General features: G+C 58.1%; 1 protein-coding gene across 21 annotated transcripts in view; it reads left to right on the top strand.

The window, feature by feature from the left end:
- Positions 1-23,243, top strand: part of MAPT (microtubule associated protein tau) — a 35,402-nt gene extending 12,159 nt beyond the window's left edge. For 2 of the 21 annotated variants that reach the window (XM_021377737.1, XM_021377750.1), the window contains exons 2-17: positions 2,541-2,632; positions 3,510-3,672; positions 3,959-4,045; positions 5,041-5,112; positions 6,206-6,271; positions 8,452-9,336; positions 11,746-11,801; positions 12,331-12,513; positions 13,397-13,529; positions 13,991-14,041; positions 14,428-14,693; positions 17,409-17,501; positions 17,650-17,742; positions 20,906-20,987; positions 21,141-21,253; positions 22,953-23,243. In XM_021377737.1, the coding sequence (XP_021233412.1) occupies positions 2,541-2,632; positions 3,510-3,672; positions 3,959-4,045; positions 5,041-5,112; positions 6,206-6,271; positions 8,452-9,336; positions 11,746-11,801; positions 12,331-12,513; positions 13,397-13,529; positions 13,991-14,041; positions 14,428-14,693; positions 17,409-17,501; positions 17,650-17,742; positions 20,906-20,987; positions 21,141-21,253; positions 22,953-23,168 (2,651 nt within the window). In that variant the 3' untranslated portion in view covers positions 23,169-23,243. Of the gene's footprint in view, positions 1-2,540; positions 2,633-3,509; positions 3,673-3,958; positions 4,046-5,040; positions 5,113-6,205; positions 6,272-8,451; positions 9,337-11,745; positions 11,802-12,330; positions 12,514-13,396; positions 13,530-13,990; positions 14,042-14,427; positions 14,694-17,408; positions 17,502-17,649; positions 17,743-17,888; positions 20,988-21,140; positions 21,254-22,453; positions 22,602-22,952 lie in introns of those variants that run through there. The other 19 variants (XM_021377746.1, XM_021377745.1, XM_021377738.1 and 16 more) reach the window with 18 other exon arrangements.

The following is a 24,816-nucleotide window of genomic DNA, read 5'->3' as shown; positions in this document are numbered from 1 at the left end:
GAATTTGTCACCAGGGCAAAAACCCAAAGCAAAGCAGAGACTTCCCCCCCCCCAGAACAAGAAGCACTTTGGGGATCAGCCTTTCTGTTTTGCCTCTTGGTTTCAGCAGGACAGGTCTGTCCCAAAGCCACGGGCATCGTTGTAGGGCTCTGAGTTTGCAGCCAGCAGCGCTTTTAGCCGACGTGCACAGCAGATGGGAAATCAAGAGGGGGAGAACGGACTCCAGCACCCATCAGAGAGGCATAAAATGCCTTGATGGAGGAAGTTCCTGGTGAATATGACTGCACGATTGTATGGCCTGAGTGTTTCCAATCCAGCTGGGAGAGCTTTGCAGCGTGGAGATAATGGTGCTGCTGGCTCGTTCGGCTTCACCCGCTGCACCGCTCGGTGCCATCTATTTGCTTCTGTGTTGCTGCTGAAATGTTGTCAGCCTGGTTGTAATGGCTTTCGATCTCAGCCCCCGGGGGGAGGCTCTTCCTGCTGCCCTGCAGGCACGGGGTGAGCACGTCCAGCCCCACGGGGAGATGCTGCTGCTCCCCCAGCAAAGCCAGCGGGCTGCAGGCGGGTTGCCCTGCTCCCGGGGGATACCCGAGCGGTGTTCCTGTCGGGTCTTTGTGGCTTTTGGTGATGCCTTTTTCCTCGTGACACAGCGGGCAGCTCTTCCTCTCCTCTCTGAAAAATTAATGGCTGTATCCTCCTGAGCCCGGCCCCGCTCCTTCAGCTCCTGTCATGCGTGGAGCTCAGCGGGAACGGGCACAGCTGTGCCCAGCTGTGAGCAGAGCAGCGTTAAGGGCCTTCTTGCAGCAGGACCAGCAAGTTCTCTGACCAGCACCCAGACGTTCCTTTGTGCCAAAAAACGGCACCGGCAGGGCAGCAGCGAGCAGGGTGAGAGCCGGCGCCGCGAGCCAGGCGGCTCCGTGGCCTTTGCTGAATCACTGCTGGCTGCTCCGTGCCAGGGTTGCACAGATGCAAAGTGCTGCGCTCGGGGGAGAAGCAGAAGATCCTTGGCCGAGCTGAACGCTGCCCGCAGAAGCGGCGATGAGTGCCCGGCGGGGAATGTGGGCTCGCTGGCTGCGGAGCCAGGAGTCCTCTCTGGATGGTGTCCCGGGAAATTCTTGTCCAGAGGCAAGAAAGCACCAAGTGCGACTTTGCAGGGAGACTGGGGGAGGCACTGATTGCTCTTTTCCAAAAACCGGGTGGGAGGAGACAGGGAAGGAGGCAGCAGAGGGAAGAAATGAGCCTCATTGAAATCCGGCGCGGCAGAGGAGTGGATGGTCTGCTCTGGGTCAGCGGCAGGGAGCGGAGCTGTGCTAGTGCCTGTAGGTGTTGAGTGAGCTGGGCTGGGCTGGGAGGACTGTGAGGGACCCCCAGCAGGGAAAGGGATCAGGACTGCTGCTCCCGGCTGCATCTTCCTGCCAGCAGACAGAGCAGCTCCTGGGGGAGATGCTGAACCCAATCCCAGGTGTGCTTTGGGATAGAAAGCTCGCTTCTGTAGCTCCTCCTGCACCCAGGAGCAGCATATTCACACTCCCATCTTCATACCTGACTTGCTTTTATGCTCTGTACACTCAACTAACATCATATTTTTGTGTTTCAGTGCTAACCACCCCTGTAAATAGCACCACGGTGCAGCCCAGTGAGGGCAGGGTGTGATCAGTGCCATCATTGAGCCCTGGGAGGAGGGCAGCCCCGTGTCCAGGCGTCCATAGGGACCTTCATTTTTGGTGGGCAGCCTCCCCTCCCCAGGTTTGGGCCAAAAGTAGACGCCTAATTCCTTCCTATTTTCTATCTTTGTTTCTGTGAGTGCCTTTCTTTGGTGGCAAGTTCTCAAGCTTGGTGCAGTTGTGTCAAAGCTTCGTAGCTGTCAAAGGCAAAAATGAAATTGTATAGTCATCTTCCTAAGGCTTAAAAAAGCTGGGTGGGAGATCTGGTTACCGGCATCTGAGCTTCTCTTGCTCAGTTCCATATATCCAGTGAATTTATTGCCAACAAACAAAACCACGTGAGTTTGCTTCCTTGCTGCTGGTGACCCGAGCCTTGCTGCAGCATCCATTTGCTCCTGACGGTCACGGCAAGCACGCCATTGCGCTAATAGCCGGTTATTAATCACTGCTGGGGCTGTAATTATATCAGCTATTAGGAAGTCAACTAAAATCCACGTCTGTCCAATCAGCGTGGAGAATAAGGAGAGGCACGGTGCCTGCAGATAGCACACGCTTCCTTTGCACCGCGCTCTGCTCAATGGGCAGTGCTCCTGGTGAATGGGCAGGGGGGCCCAGCACAGGTGTGAAAGGCAGCGTGTATCTTGAGCTTCCCTGCACGTAGCGATGGGATTTCAGGTCTCGTCAGGAAAAGGAAACCAAGCAGATCCCTTCTTGCTGCGGCTGAAGGGGCAGCCCGCAGTTGTTGGGGGGTTTCTTGCCAGAGGATGCTCGGTGCTCATGGGGGATGGCCGGTGAACCAAGGAGCGGTGCGTGGGAGCACACCAGTGAGGCTCCAGGCTTTGCCTGACACCCGATGGCTTTGGTTTCCTTCTCCAGGTAACCTGACTGAGAGATGGCAGAACCTCACCAGGACATCACCGGCATGGAGGACCACGCAGCCGGCCCGGAGAGGCAGCGCATCCCCTCAGGTGAGCACCTCCAGGAAGGGGCAATGTGAAGGACTTGGCCTCGGCCCCTGCTGAGAAAAGGGCGACCCAAGCAGGGGGAGCAGGACCCGGGGGCAGCTGGGAGGAGATGGGGAGGGGGTATGGGAGGTTCCTGCGCACCAGCTGGCTGCAGGCAGCGAGCACTGCGTGGCCCACAGGGAGCTGTGATGCTCCTAACACGGGAGAGTGCTGCTGCCTGATGTGCTTCGCAGGAGCACAGCTTCCCCGCTGCCTCGACCAGTCCTCGTCTTCCTGCTGCAGCTTGGCACGTGTGTGTTTTTGTCTTCACTCCTCAGTTTGCTATCAAAACACAGCACTGCTTTTATTTTGAGACACAGCTCAAGGATGCTGCTTGCCGCCTGCTTTTCTCACCTGCACGGGGCTGAGCTGAGAGTTCTGGGAGCGGGAGCCGTGCGAGACTCCTTTGTCCCACATTTCAGACCCGCATTTCTCAGGAAGCCTTTCCTTTCTCATCCCACCACGTTTCACTATTGAGCTTGGAAGCCCACCCAACCCCGGCAAACTTGGTGGGACTCGCTCTTGGCTACGCTTCATGTAAACATCATCTCGATTTTATTTTCTTGAAGTGCTTTGGACACAGCTTACACCAAACAAATGGGTTGTCTCTGCCGGGGAGAGAATCCGTGGCATTCATTCATCGTGGGTTGCAGAACGCATTTCAGGCTGATAGCTTCTCTCAGCTCGTAGCCTTATCTTTGCACATCACGGGTTCCCAGGGATTTCACTTTTATTACTTTGAATCTCCAAGTCATTTTCTCCAGTTCTCATTGTATTATTTCATGTAGTCAGCCTCCTTGCAAAGAGGACACTTGTGCTTTTTGCTGTCCTCTTCCAAAAGATGACTTTTGGACCATTGTACGTTACGCACCACGCCGAGCCCTTTACAAAGACCTGCTGGTTTGCAGTGATGAGAACGAATGCATCATGGACGTGTTCAGTAGCCAGCTCTGGGAGGGAGCCTCATGGCTCTAGAAATGGCAGAGGGGACAGCAGTGACTCAGGTGCACATCTTTTCTGCTTACGTTGCTGAGATCTCCTTTCCTGCTTCTGCCATTCTCTGCTGTTTCCAGCTGCCTGGTTCCCTGGGTTTTTCTTTTGGCTCCTGCTTGTTCTTTTTGGCGATGGCACTCGTGCTTTGGGTTGGCATTGTCACGCTTTGCTTGCTTATCAGTTGAGGTGTTTTACACCTCCCACTTGCTGCAGTGGGTCTGGGCTCTCAGAGGTTTGTAACACGCAGGCCATGCCTCATGGCCAGGGACCTGTTCTAAGCATGTGAATGTTTTCCAGGCTATCCCCTTCAGATACCGGTGGATGATGGGTCGGATGAGCCCGTTTCTGAAACATCCGACGCTAAGAGCACCCCAACTACGGAAGGTGGGAGCTCTTTGACTTACTGCTTTGAGACCATGGTGGATGGGGTCGTGGTAAACCTTGCCAAGAGCCTCGTGCCACGCTCTGCTGGGGTTCCTCAGGGGGAGTGTTGGCGCTCTTGGACCAGCGCTCTTGGTTAGCGTCATCCCAAGTGAGGCTTGCCGCTCAGCAGAACGAGAGCATTTGCTTTAAAGATGGAGAAAGCCTTGGAAGGCCTGAGATGGAGAGCGTGAAGTGTTGCTTGCAGTTCAGGGAGCTGCTTGCAGGTTGTTTCCTGAAGACTTCTCACGCAGTGACCACAGGGTCCCCATGGTTCAGGGCAGCCGGGAGCAATCCCCCATTGCGCTCAGGCTCAGGGGTTTGCATCGCTGTGCCCCACCAAAATGCTGCCAGCCCCCCCTGCCCTCCGTATTCCCTTTCAGGGTGAGGTGTAGCTCTTTTTTTGTTCCCTCTGTATTGATGTGTTGCTTCGTACAGCATCATTTGTGCTGGAGTGATGAGGTGGATGGAGTCTGTCCATACAGACCACGTGTAAGGACTCGGGCATTTCTCTGCTGCCCTGCATGCTGTGTTCTGGAAGAAATCTAATTTGGAAGTAATGTAGAGGCTCGCCCATTGTTTGAATTAGCTGCACTTTCTGTGTTTCTCTGACTGCTTTAATCCCAAGTATCTGCCTCTTAGAGACTTCGGGTAAAGGCATTACCTTGCAAAATGTCTCTCAAATTAAAACAGAGGGAGATACTGACCAGTTCCAGCCCTGCCCTGCTGGAGGTGCAGGCTGACAGCGATCAGGAGGGGTGCTTTGTGGCAGGGGGGGCTGCTCACCGTGTCCCCAAGGGCCCGGCTTTGCTGTGCCGTGCTCACTCATCTCCCTCCACCAGCGCTGGCTCAGTGGGGGGAGGTGGTTGCTTCTCTGAGCACAGCGACCTTCAGGAGTGCCCCGTCCTCCCCAGGGTTTTGCCACTCGCTGGCCGTGTGAAAGCTGCGTTGTTTTTCAGATGCCACAGCACCTTTAGTGGAGGAAGGAGACCAAGAGGGTCAGCACGGGGAGATCCCAGAAGGAACCACAGGTGAGGGAGACCGAGGTGCAGCTTCATCTCTTGGGACGGACCGGGCAGAGAGCTGGGCTGGTCGGTGCTGAACGCTGCAAAGCCTTTCGCAAGCGCGCTTTGCTCCTCACGCTTGCTTCTTTCTTCTCCGTGCCCTGCAGAAATAATTCCTAGCTTACAGCCATCCTCTTGCTTTCCCCAGCCCGGGGGAAACTCGCAGCCTTTTCTTCTCAGTCTCAGCTCCTCATCTGACAATCTTTCTGTCCGTGGTGGCTTCGCCTCACGTCTGTGGGCAGATTGCTTTCCTGCAGAGCCCGCCCGTCTCTGCTGCTCTGCTGGCTGCCCTGCTCTGCTGCCGGGCTCGGCGGTGGCTGCAGGACCTTGCTGCTTCCTTTGCTGTCGCTCCCGCTCAGCCCAGCCCACGCAGTGGTCTTTGGAGAGGCAGGTGACAACCAGGCCCCTGGGGGGGGGTCTTCCAGCTCCTCGCACAGCCGGGTCTGGCTGTGAGAAATGAGCGTGTGCTCCCGGTGCGGTGGCTGCTGGGTTTTCCTGGGAGCATCAGGCGGGTTCTGAGAAAGGGAGCGCGGTGGAAATGGGTTTCTGGCAGCACCCAAACGCTCACACAAACCCAGAGCTCTGCCTGTATTCCCGGAGCATCGGGGTCATTACAGAGCCAGGTTAGCTGGCAGCAAATAGCCCAGGAAGAGCTCATTACAATGAGCTGGAGAGAAGACGTGGATGAGACAGGGCTCAGGTAAGAGATGACAACATGAGTGCTGCCAGCTGGGTAGGGGTAGAAGAGGGGGTGTAAACAAATCCACAAGTTTCCCTGCTCAGTGCTCAAGTCGCTGCATGTCTGCTTGGAGGAGCTTGTGCTAACTCGGCCCTCGGGATGCGCAACTTGGTGAAACACATTGGTGCAGCTCATGCTGAGCAAATGGAGTGAGATCCCTCACTGGCACGGGTTGGTTGCCCTCCTCATACTGCCCTGCTCGTAACGCGGCCATGATGGGCAGGATCAGCAGGGAGGGAAATCCATTCTCCAGAAGCGTGCTTAAACTTAATTCTCGTGTTTTGCTGGTGTTTTTCCATTCTCCCTCCAAACTGGGACCAGCTGAAGAGGCCGGCACAGGAGCCACCCCCAGCCTCGAGGACCACGCAGCAGGAGACGCTGCTCCAGGTTAGTCAGGCTTCTGTCACTGGGCTCTGGTTGCTGCTCTTGGGAGTTTCCTTCTGTAATGAGACTGCCTTGCACCCCGGGGGCAGTTGCACAGCTCTCCCCGTTGCTGCCAGGGGGGTCACACACACGGCGGGTGTCCCAGCATACTCATTTCAGGCAGCCCTTCACTCATCAGCTTTCTCTCTCAGGTGGCTGAAGCACCGGTGCTTGTTTGTCCGGTGGCAAAGCAGCGCATCCTCCAGGCTAGAAAATGCCACAAGCAGAGGCAGGATGGTGCAGTGAGGCAGCAGGCAGCGCTCAGCATTGCACGGGGCCGGTTTGGGGCCCTGCATGTCCCACACGAAAGGAGTGAACCATCTGACTCTAGCTGCTGTGCCTCTGAATTAAGGCACGGTTTCAGGCCTGCTCGCTGGCAGCCTCAGTCGAGCATTTCGGGTGGGTTCTTTTTGCATCCCAGTCTCCAGGAACGTGACCGAGAAAAGTTCCAGAGCACCCAGTGCCAGCTTAATTCCGTGCCCAGTGGGGCAGACCGAGGGGTTCAGGGTCATTTCAACACAGCTGTCCTGCTCACATCTGTATGTGACAGCACTGGGTTTGCGTCCTAGTTGAAATAGCACTGAAAGCCCATTTTGAGAGGTAGTTTTGTAAGGTAGTTTTCAGTTCGGGTTCCTCTGCTTGGGCAGTGTCTTTCCTCCTCGTGACTGCTGTTTGCAGTCATCCATGTCTTTGCAAGAAGCACGTAGGTCTTTGCTGTCTCAGCTCGGGGCAAGTTGAGGTCTTTGCTTTTCACACAAAGCGCAGTTAGGTGCAGCCTGCTCCCTGCAATTAAAAGAAAGTGTTTGCTCTCCTGGCTGCTGGTTCTCAGCCTGGTGACTCTTCTGTATTCCAAGTAAAAAAGAAATCACGGTCGTTAGCAGGAGGGAGGTGAAGCTGTCCCTGCTTGTCCATCTTTTTCAGTCTGGCTCCAGCTGCTGTTTCTCGCCAGGTTTTGAATGAGAGCTTTCTGTCCGCCCCTGGGATCTCTCAGCTGTCAGGTTCGGGGATGTGCAGCTAGCTGGGGCTCTGGCAGGGCCAGTAGGTGACATTGCTGGGTTCTTACATAAATGGTTACATCTCCAAAAGTGGACTTCTAGCAATGCTGCTTCCTTGTAACGATGATGAGATGATTTGATTCAGAGGAAAATGCCATTATTGATGCATGCCCGCAGTCGTGGACGTCTCGTAACCAGCTGCCTTCATTTTCTGTGCTGTGGGATTTGAGAAAACGATCTTTGGAGCGAAGACAGGGCATTTTAAAATGCCTTTGGAGCCTCAGCATCTCTCAGTTCCATTCTGCTGTGCTCACACCTGCGGGCAGCCCTGCAGAACGGATGTGCACGTTATCAGAGGGCTTAGAGCAGTTTACCCGTGTGCAGGGTGAGCTCGGTGCATCTCTGCTTCACTTGGAAGAGTTTCTAGCAGAGCAGCTTCAGTTCAACCAGAAGATCTGGCTTAATGCAGCACTGCTGTGTGAAATGGCAAAGCTCTGTGTCGTGCTTGAGGCCAGCGATTGAACGCCTTTGTCTCTTTTACCCTAAAGTAAAAAAGATCTGTGTCTCTGGTCTGTGACCGTATGGCTTGGGTTTTAAATGTCATGCTTTCTCCTCTGCCCAAACGATGGCAGCGGTGCTGGAACACTAATTAGACTGAGTGGGTACACAGTCCGGAATTGCTGCAGCTGTGTAGCTACAGTTTGCTTGCAGCCCTGCCCAGCGGGGCTGTGCCCAGCTGGCTGCTAAGTGCACGGCAATAAGAGAGCAGGCAGAGGAGCGCTGTTCCCCAGGCTCATTAGAACCAGGAAGGATCTGGAGGTGGATGAGAAGCTGGATGTGTTCCTGACTTCTGAAAACCTCCCAGGCTAAGCCGGCTGGCCGTGCAGGTGTGGCACGCCGGGGATAGCTCAGCCACCTCTTTGTCAGGGTCCAGGCAGCGCTCCGGTCTTCCCACCCGCGGGCCCTGGCCCTCCTTCCAGTTCCCCTGGAGCTCAGGGTACCTTTAAAAAGCCGCTCTTTGCCTGCTGAGTGGGGCAGCCCTTCCTGATAGTACCCGTCCCGAGTTTCTCTCCCGCGTTACGTGGTTGACTGCCTGTCTGATGTGCTTGTGCTCATTGTTTGCCCTCGCTTCGTACTCTGCGACTTCAGCTCCAGGGGAGCCCAGCTCTCCAAAGCTGCAGCCCGGCCCCCAGGAGCGCGGGGGAGATGCAATCCGAAGGGGCGGGCAGCCCATGCAGCAGGCAGCTGGCGTTCTTCAGGAGCCTCTTCAGTCCCAAGACACAAAGCCTGCAGCCACAGCTCCCACCAGGATCGAGGTCACTATCCCCATACCCCTGGATATGTACCAAGGTGCCGGACCGGCTGAAGACGGCCACGAGCTGTGGGATCGTGGGGGTGGAGAAGGCGTCGCTGTGGGTCCGGCACTGGGAGAAGAGCCAGGCCGTGATGCCAGCACCACGGGGATGGCAGGGGTGGGTGGCACGGATGCCTCCCGTGCTGCAGATGGGCCGTCTCCTTCATATACCGGAGCCCCGCTAAAAGAAGATGCCAGCAGATGGGAAGGAGAGGAGGACCGCGGTATTGATGAAGCTTCTCAGCAGGGTTTGCCTGCCCTGGCGGGACGACGTGTTTCTCCAGGACCCGAAACAACCGAGGAAGCTCTTAAAGAAGAAGGAGAAAGCAAGTCCAGAGATGTCCCCAGAGACACAGCGGGAGAGGCGCTCCTTGTTGAATCCGAAGCACGTAAAGCAGAAGAGCAAGAGGAGAGACGGCTGCTGAAGGGGGAAGAATCACACGCAGATGTCACCCCATCTGAGCCTCCTGACACCCAGACAGAGCAGACCGGGGCAGGAGGGGATTCTGGACCCTTAATAGAAGCAGCCAAACCCCCCGCTGGCTTAAAAGATGGCAAGGAAGACAGAGATGCTGCCCCGGGAGAGGTGGTGCCGGATACAGGAGAATGCCGGACGCCCAAGAAGAAGCGTGGTGCCCACGTTGCAGATCAAGCAGTCAGTCGCGTTCCTGTCCTGAAAGGTGTGTGCCCCGTTTGCCTGCCTGGAGCTCACCTTGCCGGGGGCTCGCTCGCCACAGGGCTGCCTGGAGCCATCCTTCAGCTTGCTGCCTCCTCCTGAATCCCGCTGCTTGGGACATGGCCTGGACCTTTGCTGTGAACTGATCTACAAAGCGCCGCTGCTTCTCCCTCTCCCTCCTTCCCTTTAATCCTGGATGTCCTGGCATAGTTGCCAGAGCCCGGTGCTTTGGTTTTGCATCCCTTGCATGATGCTGGCGTGTCCCCGGTCATGCTTTCTTCTCCTTTTTTTTTTTTTTCTTTTTTTAGTTTAAATTCTTTGGGGTGGGCTCCTTAACTCACACCTGGAGTGTGCGTTAACTCACACGTCCCAGAGAAGGCGAATTTTGGATGGGGGTCCTGGCATGTTGGAGTGGGGCTAACCCAGCACACGCCGTGGCTTGTTCCAGCAGGGCACGTGCCACCCGGTTTGCATGTGTCCACTGTCCGGTCCAATAACTCCTTATCTCAGCTTTCCTAAAGAGAAGGGAGGAGGAAAAACATAAGGGAGGTGGCAGGTCGGACCGAGGAAGAGGTCCCACGTTGGTCCTTTGCAGAGCAGATCTGGAGCTCTCACGCAGCATCCTGCTTTGGTCCCGGCTCCGGGTGCTCCGATGCGATGGCTGTGCTTGGGGTGTTCTGCAGGAGCTGCCTGTGTGAGTGGAGGACTGGCTCCTGGGCACAGCTAACCATGTGTGTGTGTGTGTGTGTGTGTGTCTGGGCTGGGCATCCTCTGCTGTGAGCACCCGGGGCTCTCAGACCCCAGCGTGCTGTTGGTGCAGCAGGTCTCAGTTCTGGCTGTCCATGGTGAGGGGTTGAGTTCTCCCCTCCAAGCGTGAGCATCCCTGCAGCTCTTAGATCTCTTCCTTCTCCAAGAAAGAGCTGCTTTCCAGTTTCTGGGGGTCCAGGGATGTCTCAGAGGAACCTGCTCAGTGCAGAGGTGCAGGTTGTGCAGTGAGTTGTGGCCCTGAGCTGCGGCAGCAGGACACACAGCAAAACCTGGTGGTCTGTTGCCGTGTTGCATCTCCCCTGGGGCTGTCAGGGGCTGGCCTTGGGGGAGCACTGCCTTTCACCCCACTGCCACGTCCCCAAAACTGGCTTGGCTGCTTCCATTAACCTGGAAATCCTGCTCACCCCCCCCCCCTCCCCGTCCTTCTCTCTGGTTTGCGGCAGAGAGAAACGCGCTCTTTGCTGCATGGGGTCGGTGGAGGAATTGTTGATGTGGCTTTTCCCCTGGGAGCTGGAGCTCATCGCTCGTCTCTCACTGTTCTCTCCCTGATGAGGCATCAGGAAGCTTCGCACACGTGCTGCGGGGCAGCAGCAGGGCTGGCTGTCGCTGTCGTCAGAGCCTGAGACCAATCGCGGGCTGGGGACGCCTTGCCCAGAGTCACCCAGTTTCTGATTCAGCAGAAGGGATTCCTTTAATTAATTAATGAGCTTTTCCTTCAAAGATACAGACGCTCTGCGGCCTCTGCAGCAGCTGTGGGAGCGGCTGCCGGGGTGGGGTCAGGGCCATCAGTGCTGGATGAACGGCATCCTTCGTGGGCTGACCCACCGGGGCTGGTTTCCAAACACTGGGGCGAATATCAGAAGCTTTTCCTCCCAGATCGGGGAGGAATTAGCTGAAGATTCACAGGAGGGCCTTGGTTATGAGGGCCTGACAGTACAAGCGTTACTTCCTCCCGGCTTCTCACCTCCTCATGAGCAGCACTGCAGCCTGAAATATTGCGAGAGCCACCGCGTGCTTGGTATGAATCAAACAGGACAACAACGGCTCAGCACTGAGACCCTGCAGAGCCTGAGCCGGGTGGAGGGAGGGCAGGCTGCTGGGGAAGCAGGACCCGTGTGTCAGGAGGGGCGGGAGATCAAACTCTTTGCAAAGTTAAAGCACCAGACTGCAAATCTGGAAGAGGTCGTGGGCTCCCCTGGTGCTGGTCGGCTGGGGCATTGCTTGGTTTCAGTCTGTGTGTGTGGGATTGTTAGAACCCAATGGGTTTTTTTTAAACGGGGAGACTCACGTTTTGGTCAAAAAGGGCTGTTCTATCCTAAACTGAACCAGTGCTGCCGGGGCTGAGTGCAGGCCTGCACAAAGTGGCCTCACGCAGACCTTGCTTATGCCCAATGCTCCAGCAGTGAGTGATGCTGCTTGTGCACGGGATCACCTATTAACCCAGGATGTGCTTAGACGTGCTTGTGTCTTGCCAAGAAGTGTCTTGCACTTCCTAATGGTTGGAAGAAGGGCATTGGGTCTAAACAAGAGCAGGAGCGCGTGGCACCGCCTCAGCATGCATGCTGCTATCACGCAGGCATCGCCGGCCATGCGGAGTTTGCTGAGCAGCCCCCCAAAAGTCTAACTGTGTGTTTCCATTTGTCAGCTCACACTGAGAACAAAGAAAAGGGAGGGGCTGAAAGCGAGGAGAAGAAACCCAAGGTAAGCAAAGGAGGAAGAGCAGGGGTGGTCCCCACTGATCCGAAGTCCTGCTCCTGCCTTAGGGATCCCTGCCATTATCCTCCATTCTTCAGCCTGTCTTGTTTTTATGTTCGTCTCCCCATGCCCTGGGTTGGATGGTGCAATCTGTAGCGAGCTGTGAGGGCAGGAGCCCCAGCCCAGCCTAAAACCTGGAGGGTGGGTTTGTGTGGGTGGCTGGGGAAACGGTGTTCTCAGCCCAAGAGCAGAAAGCAGAAGGCTGGCTTTGGTGGGGCAAACTGGTGCAGAAGCCAGCTCCAAACTGGTGTTGGGTGTCTGGTAGCTGCTGGTGGAGCCGTGGGTGCCAGCAGTGCCCTGGGACCTGCAGCCCTTGCCCGGTGCTGTGCTGCAGAGGGCAGAACCAAGCACTGCCCCTTTCACGCCTGCTTCCACATTGCACCTTCGAACCCTATTTAATGTTGGTCATCCCTCTTGTTCCCCTCCCGGACTGATTTTGTTTTTGTTCCGATTTTATTTTCTCTCCATGTTTAAGAAATCCTCACCTTCCACTGCCAAACCCCCAGGCGATAGAGCCTCCACCCCCCCCCACCACCGACACACCTCCTCTAGCACAGCCCCTCCGAAATCACCCTCCAGCCCTGCAGCCACCTCTAAACGAGCCTCTTCTGTCACACCCCGACCTGCCAGTACAGGAACGCATGAAACTAAGGCCAAGGTAAGGAAATGGGATGAGAGAGAGGCACAGCAGCCGGGGAGGACGGCGTCAGGCATTCCTGGCAGCGCCGGCTGGGCTGAAGCAGCACGTCTCGTTCAGAGGAGAACGCGGGATGTGCTTCTCTGCCTGGCCCCTGGTTGTGCTTTAGAGCATCTCACGTGCTGCAGGGGGTTACCTGCTCTCTCTGAGGCGTTTCTGGGTCCCTTTGTGTGCTCCCCTTTGTTCTGCAGCTTTATGCTGCGCGTTCTGGGCGCGCCGCGGATGTATTTGCAATGCGCAGAGCTGCGCCTGCCAGGTGCCACGCAGGGAGGTGAAAATGCACGCGCTCCTGTGGCTCGTCCTGCCATGTACAAAGCAGCGTGGGGATGCCCTGGGTGTCACACAGGTGCCCCCGTGGCGAGGGAGGGAGCAGGGGCTGCAGCCCTTGGCTGGCAGGGTGCAGTTGGCAGTGGCTGTGATAGCTGCGCTCTGGTTCCCCGCTGCCCTGGGACCCGTCAGCTCTTCACTTTTTGCTTGCGTGTCTCCAGCTGTTTTGCACAGACTGGGACCAGAGCACAGTCAGGAAGCAGACGGGTTGCTCTGTAGAGCTGGGGGGGGCTTTTCTGCAGGATCCCGGGGCGCTGGATGGTGCCTTGCTGTTGGCAGGGCCTTGCAGATGAGGAACATGTGAGGTGGGGGTGCGCAGCGGAGGACAGCGGGAATGGCTGTGCTTGGGGTCTGCCTCTGCCTCCTGGATGGAGCCTCTGTTCCGAAGTCAGAGGCCGGGTTTATTTACCGTCGGTACAGAATTTGAGCAAAAGAAGAGGAAAAAAAAAAAAAAAAAAAAACAAGTAAAAAATGTGGAGAACAGACCAGACCCTTTCCCCACTTCGTCTCCTCGCAGGGCCAGGAGATGAGAGGCAGCACGAAGCCGGGCACACCGCGCTCCGCAGCCGGGCAGGCTCAGAGGAACTCCACCAACGCCACGCGCATCCCAGCAAAAACCCCCACGGCCCCCAAGACCCCTCCTGGCTCTGGTAGGTGGGGGCCGTGCCTCCGTGGGGCTCCGTGGGGCAGGGAGCCGAGCGAGGGCTGCGCTCACACTGAGCTCTGCCCGGTGCCGGGGCGCTCAGCCTGGGGCTGGGCTCTGACACGGCTCCGGGTGCTGCCTCGTCTGCTGTGTGCGTGCACTTGGCCTGAGATTTCCTCCCATTGGGAAGATTTAGCCAGCTTTGTTGTTTTTTTTTTCTTTTAATCCATCTCTTCCTTTTTCTCTTGACACTATTTAAGACCTGGGGGGTGCAAGGATCAGTTCTTTGGTTGCAGGGATGGAGATTAGCCCCAGAAGGCGCCGAGCGCTGTGAATTCCCATTGGGACGGTGCATTTTGCTGAATACGTGTCTTTTTTTTTTCATACTTCTCAGAGCCGCGTAAAACCTTAAATCAATTAGATTTCCAGCCTTGTTCTGTTTAAGCATCTCTCTCCTTCATTAAACAGGCAGAAAGGAGCAGAAAAAGCCACCCCCTGCAGCAGCGAAGTCTGAGAAAGGTGATGTTTAAGGATCTTCTTCTTTTTTAAGATGGGGACGGTTCTGAGCTGCTCGGCGATCTGAGCTTTATTTAATTAGGCAAAATCACATTGGGGAAAAAGAGAAAAGTGGGTTTGGCTCAGCGCCTTTTGTCCGTAGTTTTTCATGCATGCTAATGCCACGCTCGGGTGGGGCACCTCTTTGCAGTGGTGCAATGAAGAACTCCTTTCTGCTCAGCTGCCGGGGGGGGGCTGCTGTCCATCTCAGCTTTTGCATCCGAGTCGGCTGGGCGTCCTCCTGCTGCTTGGTGCTGTGCACCGGGGCAGTGGCTGGGCTGTGGGTGCTGATGGGGCTGCGTGCTGAGAGCGCTGTGCTCACCCCCCACCTCCGTGTCTGCCAACTTCAGGTGAGCAGCCCAAGTCTGGAGACAGAAGCGGTTACAGCAGTCCCGGCTCCCCCGGGACTCCCGGCAGCCGTTCCCGCACTCCTTCTCTGCCCACCCCACCAGCCAGGGAGCCCAAGAAGGTGGCCGTGGTTCGCACGCCGCCGAAATCGCCCGCGTCCGCCAAGAGCCGCATCCAGCCGTCGGCCGCTCCCATGCCCGACCTGAAAAATGTCAAGTCCAAAATCGGCTCCACCGAAAACCTGAAGCACCAGCCCGGAGGAGGCAAGGTAAAGGCGGGCTCCGCTCTGCGGGGCTGTGCGGGGACGGCGGGTGCCTCGGGGGGCAGAGCCCAGCGCGGAGCGGCAGCGCCCAGCTGGGGCCGGGAGCGCGGCTCTGGGCAGCTCTGCTTCAGCTGGTCTGCAGCTTGGCTCCGGCAATGGAGTTTTTTGGGGGCTGGTTGGATTGGTTGGCTTTCGGTTGTCCTGAAATTGCTTGCTTGGCTTAGAGCAGCTGTCCCACAGAGAGGGCTGCTCGTGGCCCTGGGGTGGTACGGGGGCTGGCTGCTGGGGAGCGGCGTGTCCCCGTGGTGTCCTGTCAGGGAGAGCAAACTGGGACCTGCAGCCCTAAGGAGTCACAGCATCGGGGCTGTGCTTCCGAATGCTGCTGTGTGATCTGGGGCAGTCGCTTCTGTTTCTCCTCTGGTGAGAGGATGGCAGCCTCCTGCATCAGCCCTGGGCAGCCCACGCGGAGGGAACTGCAGCCTCGTGGCAGGGCAGGGAGCTTTGGCCTTGCTGGGTCGTCCTCCAAGCATGGCCAGCGCGAGGACTGGGCTCCTGCTGGGGTCTGCCTCCCGCTGCCAGCTCTGAGGTGATCCCAGTCCCGCTGGGACTGAGCTGGATCTGCTGGTGTTGCAAGAAGAGTTGGTTTTGGAACTGATAAGCCCTGGAGAACCAGAGCAGATTGGGGTTTGGGATCCGCTTTTATTGGCGGGGTTTTGGGTTGCATTCTGCAGCCAGTTGCAGTTGCAGTGGAGCAGCGTGGCTCGGCCACAGCTGGTGGCAGCGTGTGGTTTTTGACCCCCAGTGCTTTTCAGTCGCGGAGAGGCTGTTACAGAGAGAGCAGCAACGAGAGCAGTGCGCTCCAAGTGCTTGGGAAATAGGGCATCGTGCTGAATTTTGCAAGCCCAGCACAGGAGACTTCTGCCAAGAGCTGGGTGAGGTGCGGTGCAGCCGGTGCATCCCCGCAGCAGCAGCGTGCGGTCCCACGGCTGCAGCAGTGCTGCAGTCTGCACCTCTGCGCTGCGTGGACGCGTCCTGCGGCTTTTATGGGATCCCCCTCGCTCCACGGGGGGAGGCCTGAGAGCAGCCGGTCCCATTGGTGGCTCTTAGGCAGACGTTCAGTGACAGAGCTGCACGCCTGGGGTCCCGGTGTGCTTGTGCTGCCTGCCCCAGCAATGCATCGCTGCCTCTTGTGCAGCCCGTCCTGCAGCAGAGCCGTGGTGAAGCCCCGAGCGCGGTGCACGCCCTTCTGTGCAAGCAGATGACCCCGTGGCTCTGAGCGTGTGACTTCGGCATGGGGAAGGCTTTGGGGTGGATTCCTTTGGGTGAAAGCAGTGTGCTCTTCCATTTCTCTCTGTGCCTCATTCACGAGGCTGGTGTTGTGCAGGTCTGGCTTGGTGCTGCGCTGCAGTGGGGCTGCTCCTTCCCAGGAGCTCTGCGCTGTCCGGGCACTTCTCTTGTTGCTGGTTCAGGCACTTCTCTTGTTGCTGGTTCACCGAGCGCTGCCCTTGGTAAAGCCCGGACTGGCCAAACTGTGCCGTGGATGGCGGGATTGATTGTTGTGAACTCGACAAGCAATGCGGGAGTTGATGGCAGCAGGCCGGGATTGTGCTGAAATGGGAAGGGAGGGTGAGGGTGCCCACCCCAGGGTGCCCACCCCACCACTGCAGGGATGCTGGGATGCAGGGGCCGTGGGTGCAGTGCTCTCCTGCAGGACGCTGGGCCTCCTTCCCTCTCGTGAGCCTCGTGCTTCGAGCAGCCTTTCTTCAGAGGGAGCCGTGGCCCCGTGTGTGCCCGCTGGTTTTTGCCTGCTTTGCCTTTGGTTTAGGTCTTCGAGCCGATCCAGTCCGTGCAGGGGAAGAACCCTTCCTCTGTGGGGTAGTGCATGGGGTCATTCAGCACAGCTGCCCTTGCAGGGGGAAAAAAAAAAAAAAGCCAAACAAACCTTAAATCAAAATGGGTTCTTGCAGACAGGCTTCAGGGTGGGGAGTGAAGTTAGCATGGCCCAGGGGTTAGCATGTTCCCGGGGCTCCGAGCTGCTTAAAGCACCTCTCCCACTCGAGGTGGTGTGAGGAATGTGGGGCAGCCGCTGCCCTGGGGGTTGGTCGGGGCTGTCCCTCTCGTCCCACCTGCACAGGGGTTGTGAGGAATGCCGTCATGGCACCGTGTCCTGGGCACAATGGCTTTTCCCTCTGTAGCTGCAGAAAGAGTTGGAGCCCTACCCTGCCCCGAGCTCGTGGTGCAGGACACCCCGCTGCTCTGCTGCCCGCTGCAGCCCGGGGCTCACTTTGCTCGAGCTGCTGAACCCCAAGGCTGAGCGGAGCTGGCGCAGGACGTGGGGCTGAGCGGGGGGGTTCTCTCAGCCCCCTCCTTCCTCCCAGTCCGCCCAGCGGGAGCAGCTCTGCAGGTGCTGAGTCTCAGTGCTTTCCAGCATGTCTGCTGCCCACCGGGTCCCCCCTTCCGTTCAATGAAAGCAGACGGGCAGCTGGCTTTCTTGCTGGTGTTTCTGGCATGGAAACCAGGACTGCCTTGCTAGCCAGGTCTGATCCAACTCTAGCTAGAGCTTGCCCGCTTCCATCTTCAGTTTCCAACTCACGAGCAGCAAGCCAGAGGTTCTCCTTTGCTCTTGGCCCTGGAAGGCAGGTTCCTGCTGTTAGTGATGTTTCGCATGGTCAAGCTGCAGATGATCATGTTGTTTCTCACGCTCTTTTCTGGCTACCAAAGGTGCAGATTATTAATAAGAAGCTGGACTTTAGCAGCGTTCAATCCAAGTGTGGCTCAAAGGATAATATCAAACACATCCCAGGAGGAGGCAGTGTGAGTACCTTCACACTTTCAATGCACTATAATAGTTCTTAATGATAAGTGGCATGTTGTGTACACTAAACCACCGATGCTATCTGCAGCGCCCGCGCCGTCAGATAGCTATTGGTGACATGCAATGACTCTTTTCTGGCTACCAAAGGTGCAGATTGTTAATCAGAAGTTGGACTTTAGCAGCGTTCAATCCAGGTGTGGCTCAAAGGATAATATCAAACACATCCCGGGAGGAGGCAGTGTGAGTACCTCCACACTTGGAATGCGCTGTGATGCTCCCTACCCGCAGTGGCATGTTGTATAACACTGAGCAGCCAATGCTATTTGCGGCGGCCCCGCTGTCGGATAGCGATTGGTGACGTGCTGTCGTTTAACCCATTAACCCAGAAGACGTGGTTTAGACGAACCCTAACGAGTCCTGCGCGTGCCTGACGTGGACGGAGCTAACGGGGCCGTGTACAAACCACGTCTGTAACAAAACATCCCATTAACTGAGGCTTGACGCTGCCTGGAAGGCTCCGTGCCTCCCTGCCCGGCCTCTAGCACGCAGTGATGCTGATGCAGTCGATGGATAGATTTAAAAGCCAGTGCAGCCCTCGTTGCTCACTGCACTGCTAAAGTGCACGTGGCCCTGCACGGAAGTAGAAGCGAGGTTCCTGACCTTTCCCATCAGGCAAGTATGATCCATGTGAATATCGAAGCTCCTCCGTGTGCCCGGCGCGTGTCAGCCTGGAGTAACGCTGAGGGAACCGATTGGAACTCGGGCGTCTCCAGCCGTTCCCAGACACGTGGCTGCACTCAGCTCTCAGGTGCTGTGCCAGAAACCTGGAGATGCTCCGCAGGGGTTGGGGGATTTACACCAGCTGCCCTGGAGGCAGAGTTTGGGTCCGGGAAGGACGATGGGCGAAGGGAGGAGCATCACCGAGAGCCCAGCAGGGCGGCCCTGGGGCTGTGCCCGGCCTGTGCCGTCTGAGGAAGCTCCCGGTGCCCCCAGATATTCCCCACGGATTTTCTTGGTGCTGTTTTTGATTTCTGGATGCCCTCCCCGAGAAACTGAGCATTGCAGAGGGCTCGGCACGTTAAGCATTGGGACATAACTGGGTGTGCCACCTCGGTCTTAAATTTGCTGTCATTCAAGGTTTATTGACAGGCCGGAGGAGCTGCTTGGCAGAGGTCAGGCCTCTGTGAGACAGGTTCCCTGCCGGCTTTGCCATTCCTTAAACCTAGCTCCTGTGCTGGCTGGGCTGCCTGCTGCACGGTGGGCGCTTGTTGGGCCAGGAGCTGGCGTGTGCCACACATCATCAGCGCTGTCAGCGGCGTTCAGCACGCGCTGGGCGGGCACTTACAGCTGCAGCGGGTTAAGGATTACCTGGATTTTTAGATAGAGACCATCACCCTCTGGCAGAGCTGTGCCTCGCTCCCTCTTCCAGCCGAGGGGCAACAAGAAGCCACCAGGGTGCAATGCAGCTGTGCCTTAATGCTCTGCAACGCAGTCAGCAGTGACAGTAACCTGGGGTCAGCGCCTTTCTCATGGCAGTGGGTGCTCTGACACGGAGGTACGTTAGGCAGAAGCTGAGCTAAGCGTTGCTGATGCTGAGGTGGGATCCCCAGGTCTCTGGCACTGATTTCCCGGGCAAGCAGCTCTGTGCCCGTTTGCCTTTCTTGTTAAGGTGGCTGCTCTGCTCCCCAGCGGGACAGCAGGAGTTCAGCAAGCCTTGTCTGTAATAAAACAAAACAAAACCAAAACCAAAAACTGAGCTGGAAGGAGAGCGGAAAGGGATTCAGGTGTGGATCACTTGCAGTGGAAATGGGAGGTCCCTCCGAGCCGGGTCCCAGCCCCGCGGTGCTCACAGGGCCGCTGGGGTTGGAAGGGCACAGCTCTGTCCCCCCGGCTCCCGTTTGTGCCCAGCTCTCCTCCTGCTCAGTGCACTGAACGTGTGACCTCCCCCCACCCTGTCTTCACGTCTGTCTCTGCAGTGTGCTCCCAGACCCTACGGTCGCTTTTCTCCTCGTCTCTCTGTCCGATGTTCCTGTCAATGTGCTTGAGCATCAGAGATGGGGCCGACCCGTGTGCCTGGTGTCCAGCGCAGCGCACCGAGCCCGTGTTCCTGCAGGAGCACTCAGCCCTCGAGCCCTGCAGCTGCACCAAGCGTGGCTGCACGTGGTCTGTCCCGTCCCAAGCCCTGGGGATGCTGTGCTCCCCCACCTTTTCCTGGCTGCATAGTGGAGAGGGGGCAATGCTGTGTGCGCAGCCACGCTCCCACCCGTGGCTCTGAGGGCGGGCACGGGCTGACGTGAGGTTTGGTGCATGCACCTCCACCCCGGGCATTGCAAGGCAGCACAGGGTGCTGTGTGCTGCAGGGGGGGATGAGCTGCAGCCATGCTGGTCCAAGGGCTGCCCGGGCGGTCCTTTTGGTGCTGGCACAGCCCTCTGAGCACTGGGAGGGCTCAGCAGGCACACGGAGAGCAGCACACGCTGCCCTGGCACTCGCAGGGTCGGCCGATTCCTATGGGTCCGAGTCCCAGCCCGGGGCCCAAGGCGGGCGCTGGGGACGCGGCGATGTCCTGTCACCTGTGTCTCTGCTCCCGGTGTCACTGCTGTGTAGGTGCTGTGGTTTCCCATCCCTGGCTCTCCCGGTGCTCCCAGCTCCCTCGGTGTTCTGCAGCGTGGTGTCTAACTGCTAACGTCACCGCTCAGCCCCATCCCCTGCCCCATCCCCTGCCCCTGTGTGTGTGTGTGTGTGTGTGTGTGTGTTTCTGGCACCCAGCATGGGGCTGTGCCGCAGCACCAGGACGTGCCCCTGTTCTTTGCTGTGTGATAATTGCCCCTCAGGTTACATGATGGGAACTCTGGCCAGATATTCAGACTTGGCTTTGTTTTATTTTTTTAACCCTTATTTCCATGACAGCATTTTGGTTTTTTTTTTATTTCAGAAATGCTTATTTTTTTGGTCACTCTCTTATCAAAAGTTCCGTGCACATTGATCATTTCTGTTCTTTCAGTTTTTGTGGACATACATAAGCTTTATGTTTTACACCAGAAAAGGTATTTATTTTTTACGTTTTCTCTCTCTGGTATATCTCCTCCTTTTGGATGATGTGTATGCAAATCTTAATTAATCACCACTCCACTTTCTCTCTCACTTGAGCACTTTAAAATTGCCTCTACTTCCCCCCCTCCGTGGAGAGGCGGTCTCGTGCATGCTGACATGTTAAGAGAGGCTCCTGCACACGGGCATTAATGATCTCCCATTCCTCGTGACGGTTTCATTTATCTCATTAATCCTCCTGGGGTGGAAGCTGTCCTTTCCCTCCAATCCAGACCAGGTGCCGCTGTGTCGTGCCCCCCCCCCGTCCCCGCGCTGCCCAGGAGCTCAGCTCCTTCTCCTTTCTCCCGTGGGCAGGTTCAGATCGTGTACAAACCAGTGGACCTGAGCCACGTGACATCCAAGTGTGGTTCCCTGGGCAACATCCATCACAAACCAGGTACCCTGTGAGCTGCACTGGGCCGGGGGTGTGGGGAGGGGGCATGGGGGGAGGGGGGCTCGTGGCACGGGGAGCAGCGCATCACAGGGAGCTCTTCCTCTGCAGCCCCCTCCCCACAGGAGCTGACCCCTCTGCCGCTCTCTCCTCTTGCAGGTGGTGGCCAAGTGGAGGTGAAATCCGAGAAACTGGACTTCAAAGATAAGGTGCAATCTAAAATCGGGTCCTTAGATAACATCAGCCACGTTCCCGGAGGAGGAAATAAAAAGGTAAAGGAGAGCTTGGTGGGGAGCAGGGCTGCTGTGCTGCTGTGTGCGTGAGCCCGGGAGCAGGGGGCAAGAAAAGAGCAGGGGGGCTCGGGGAAGGCCCTGCTCGTTGGGCTCGGGGAAGGCCCTGCTTGGTGGGCTCGGGGAAGGCCCTGCTCATTGGGCTCGGGGAAGGCCCTGCTCCATGGGTTCAGGGAAGGCCCTGCTCCATGGGCTCAGCCTCAGCCCACCCCACCTCTCCTCTAAGCAGCGCTTTGTCCCAGTGCTGGGATTGCTGCCCACGTCCTGCTGACGGGTGCTCTTTGTGCCCTCACCCTCTGAGCTCCCCCTGCTCCTCCCCTGTGTGGGGCTGGGGGCTGCACGGACAGACCCCCAGGACGTTGGTTGGAGCTGGGAAGCTGCAGGCTGTGTGCGTCCTGTCCCGGGCCCGTGGCCGCCCGGGTGAATGAGTGCGTGTGTTCTCCTCTCCTATGGTTTCCTTCTTTTTCTGCTGTTCTCTGAAGCTGGTGCAGCAAGAGGTTTGTCTCCAGCTTTTCACTGTCCGGGATGCTGCCGGGATCTGCTTTCGTGCCACGTGTTGCCAGCGAGCTGGCACAAGTGCTGGTCCCCAGTGCAAGCAGAGCATTGGGCTGAGCTTTACGTAGGAGAGGTGACCAGTGTCGTTGTGGTCCAGCTCCCCAGTGAGGCTGACTCACTGCTGACTCATGCGCTCACAGAGGGGCGGGCATTGGGGGGCTGGGGTCAGCACGGGGCTGGGCCTGCACCCTGGGGGGACACACACACTCTCATGGTTGAATTCCCAAAGGGAAAAGTGCTTTTTTCTCTCGCTGCTTTTTCCAAGCACGTTTTTCTCAACGGGAGGGGCCAGTTCTGTTTCAGCTCCCGTTCCTCCCTGCTCCTGCAGCTCCTCGCCGCCCGGATCTCTGCCTTCCTTACCCTTCTCTCGCTGCTCTACGCATCAGGGCTGCCCTGTGCTTTTCTGAGCCCGTTCTCATCATTTTTATGATCACAACGCTGGTTTTCCAGATCTTCTTTTTCTCCCGTATTTTCTATTTCTTTTCCTTATTTTTTTTTTTTAATCTTTTTTTCCTGCTGGTTGAAATGGATTGGATCTTGTTGGTTTGGGTTTTTTTTTTTCTTCCTTTTTATTGCTGATGCGTTTTTTTGCACCCCCCCGCCTTGGGCGGATTTCTTCATCTGTAGAGAGAGAAAGGCAAGGAAGACAAGAGCCGGCGCCAGGCTGCTCGGACCCCGAGCCCAGACCCCGCTGGGCTCCAGGCCCTGGTGCTGGAACCCCCCACCCCCCCGGAGAGCCAGCCCCCAGCCCCGCACTCTGCTGGGGAGGGCAGCAGTAAGTAGCAAACCCAGTCTGCTTCCGCTCCCCGGCCCTGGAGCTCGAGGGAGCCGTGGGCTGAGGGGCAGCCGTGTGCCAGGCGGGCATCCCACCCCCACAAATCCCTGCCGGGGCCGTGCCTTAGGATGGAGCTGGCAGCATCCCCAGGTGCGTGCCCGTTCCCCGTGCCCCAGCAACGCGGGGCTGAGGCCGAGGCCCCGGGGGCCGTGCAGCCACGGGGCAGAGATCCGTCCTGGGGCTCAGCCGCCTCCCGCCCCGCTCTGCTCCCCCCTGCGCAGCCGCCGGCCTGCAGGTAACGCAACCCGAGCCCCCCCCCCCCCCCCTCACCGGGCTCTCCTCTCGTTGCAGATTGAGACTCACAAGCTGACTTTCCGCGAGAACGCCAAAGCCAAGACCGACCACGGCGCCGAAATCGTCTACAAGTCCCCCACCATCTCCGGGGACGCGTCCCCCCGCCGCCTTAGCAACGTCTCCTCCACCGGCAGCATCAACATGGTGGACTCCCCCCAGCTCGCCACGCTAGCCGACGAAGTGTCCGCTTCGCTGGCCAAGCAGGGCTTGTGATCGGGGCACGGCGTCGCGCCGAGAGAAGACGAGGGGGAAAAAAGAAAAAAAAAAAGAAAGAAAGAAAGAAAGAAAGTAGAAAAAAAAAAGAAAAAAAAAAAAGAGAAACAGAAATAATAATCTGGCCTTCTTCCTCTGTTCCTTTTACAGCTGCTTCCCCGTCCCCTCCTCGGTTAATGATTTAACCTGCTTTTACTGTTCATTCAGCTCTAGCTCCAGGACTCCAGAATCAGTCACACGATGAGGTACAGAACCTCCTCTCCCCCCACCCCCCCCCTCCCTGCAGGGCCCCGGGAGGAGCGGGACCCCCACTCTGCAGGGCCGCGCTGCTCTGCTTGCCCCCCCCCACCCCCCCCCCGCCCTCCCTTTGCCTGCTGAAAGGAAGGAACCTGGTGTTCCCACCTCTGAGAGCCGGGATGTGGACGAAGCGATCTGAGCCCGGGTGCCCCCCGCCCGCTCTCCTCCTCCAGCAGCTGCAGCGCAGGCGGCATTGGGGGGGGGGGTCCCCCCCCCGGCCCGTGGCTGTGCTGGAAGCGCTGCGTGGACGAGCAGAGGCTTTTCCCCTTCCCCTCGGCAGCCCCTCGTGTCGTAGAGTAGATTTGTCTGTAGATGCTTGGACCGTGCCAGGGTGGTTGTTCTCATTAACGAGCATGTGTTTAATGACGCTGTCAGTACGCGCTACCCGGAGGTGGGCGCAGCGGTGACACCTGGGGGGGGGGGGGGGGGGGGGGGGTTGATGGCTTTTGTGGATTTTTTTTTTTTTTTTCTTTTTTTATAGTTTTTTCTTCCCTGCCAAGGTCAGCTCAGAGGGCACAGAAGTGGCAGCTCTGCGGCTCTGCCCGGCCCGCACGGGAGGAGCAGATGTGTGGGGCAGGCGCGAGGGCGGCGGTGGTGTCCTGGGCCCCAAACCCTGCCCCCCATGGCACCGCACAGCACCCCATAGCACCCCATGGCACCCCACAGCACCCCATGGCACCACCCGCTTCCCCTGCACCCAGCACTGCCCCTTTGTTCTTTCACTGCTGTTGTTCCTGTGGCCATGGGGGAGCTGGGGGGGCTGCGCTGCACCCATGGCCGCCCCCGCGCCCCTTCCTTCACCGACCAAAGAGGCTGAGGTGGGGCTGGAGCAGCTCCCACAGCCCTTCCCACCCCACACCCCCATTGAGTTACTGCTGGGGGGGGGGGGACACCCACAGGGCTGCACTTAGGGAGGGCTGTGCGCTCCCGGGGGGCCACGCGGTGCTGGGCCTGGCCCGGTCCAAGCGGGCAGCGGGGGGGGGCAGGGCCGGGAATGGGGCAGGGGAATGGATGGGTACCCCTGCAACCCCCCCCCTGTGGGCACCGCCGGGGTCGGGGCCGCCGTGCATGGGCCACAGCGAGGCCTGGGGTGGGGGGGCCCTGTGTGGGGTGGGGGTCAGGGCTGGGAGCTCCGTGATTGTAAGCAGCCGAGGGGCCGTGGCGGGGCCGGTGCCCCACAGAACACGAGCGGGCAGAGCCCCCACAGCCCCCGGCCACCGCAGCCCCGAGCCCCACCGCACTCAGCCCCCCCAAGACAGACAGACAGATTCCCCCCCCCCGCGCTCCCTGCTCTCCCCACACATCTTGGTGTGACGAGGGACAAAACCGGCCCCGCTCCGACCCCACACAT

This window comes from Numida meleagris, chromosome 26, assembly GCF_002078875.1.
Source record: "Numida meleagris isolate 19003 breed g44 Domestic line chromosome 26, NumMel1.0, whole genome shotgun sequence".
NCBI classification, from domain to species: Eukaryota; Metazoa; Chordata; class Aves; order Galliformes; family Numididae; genus Numida; species Numida meleagris.
The sequence above is the reverse complement of the archived record's forward strand: the minus strand, read 5'-3'. Positions and strand labels throughout refer to the sequence as shown.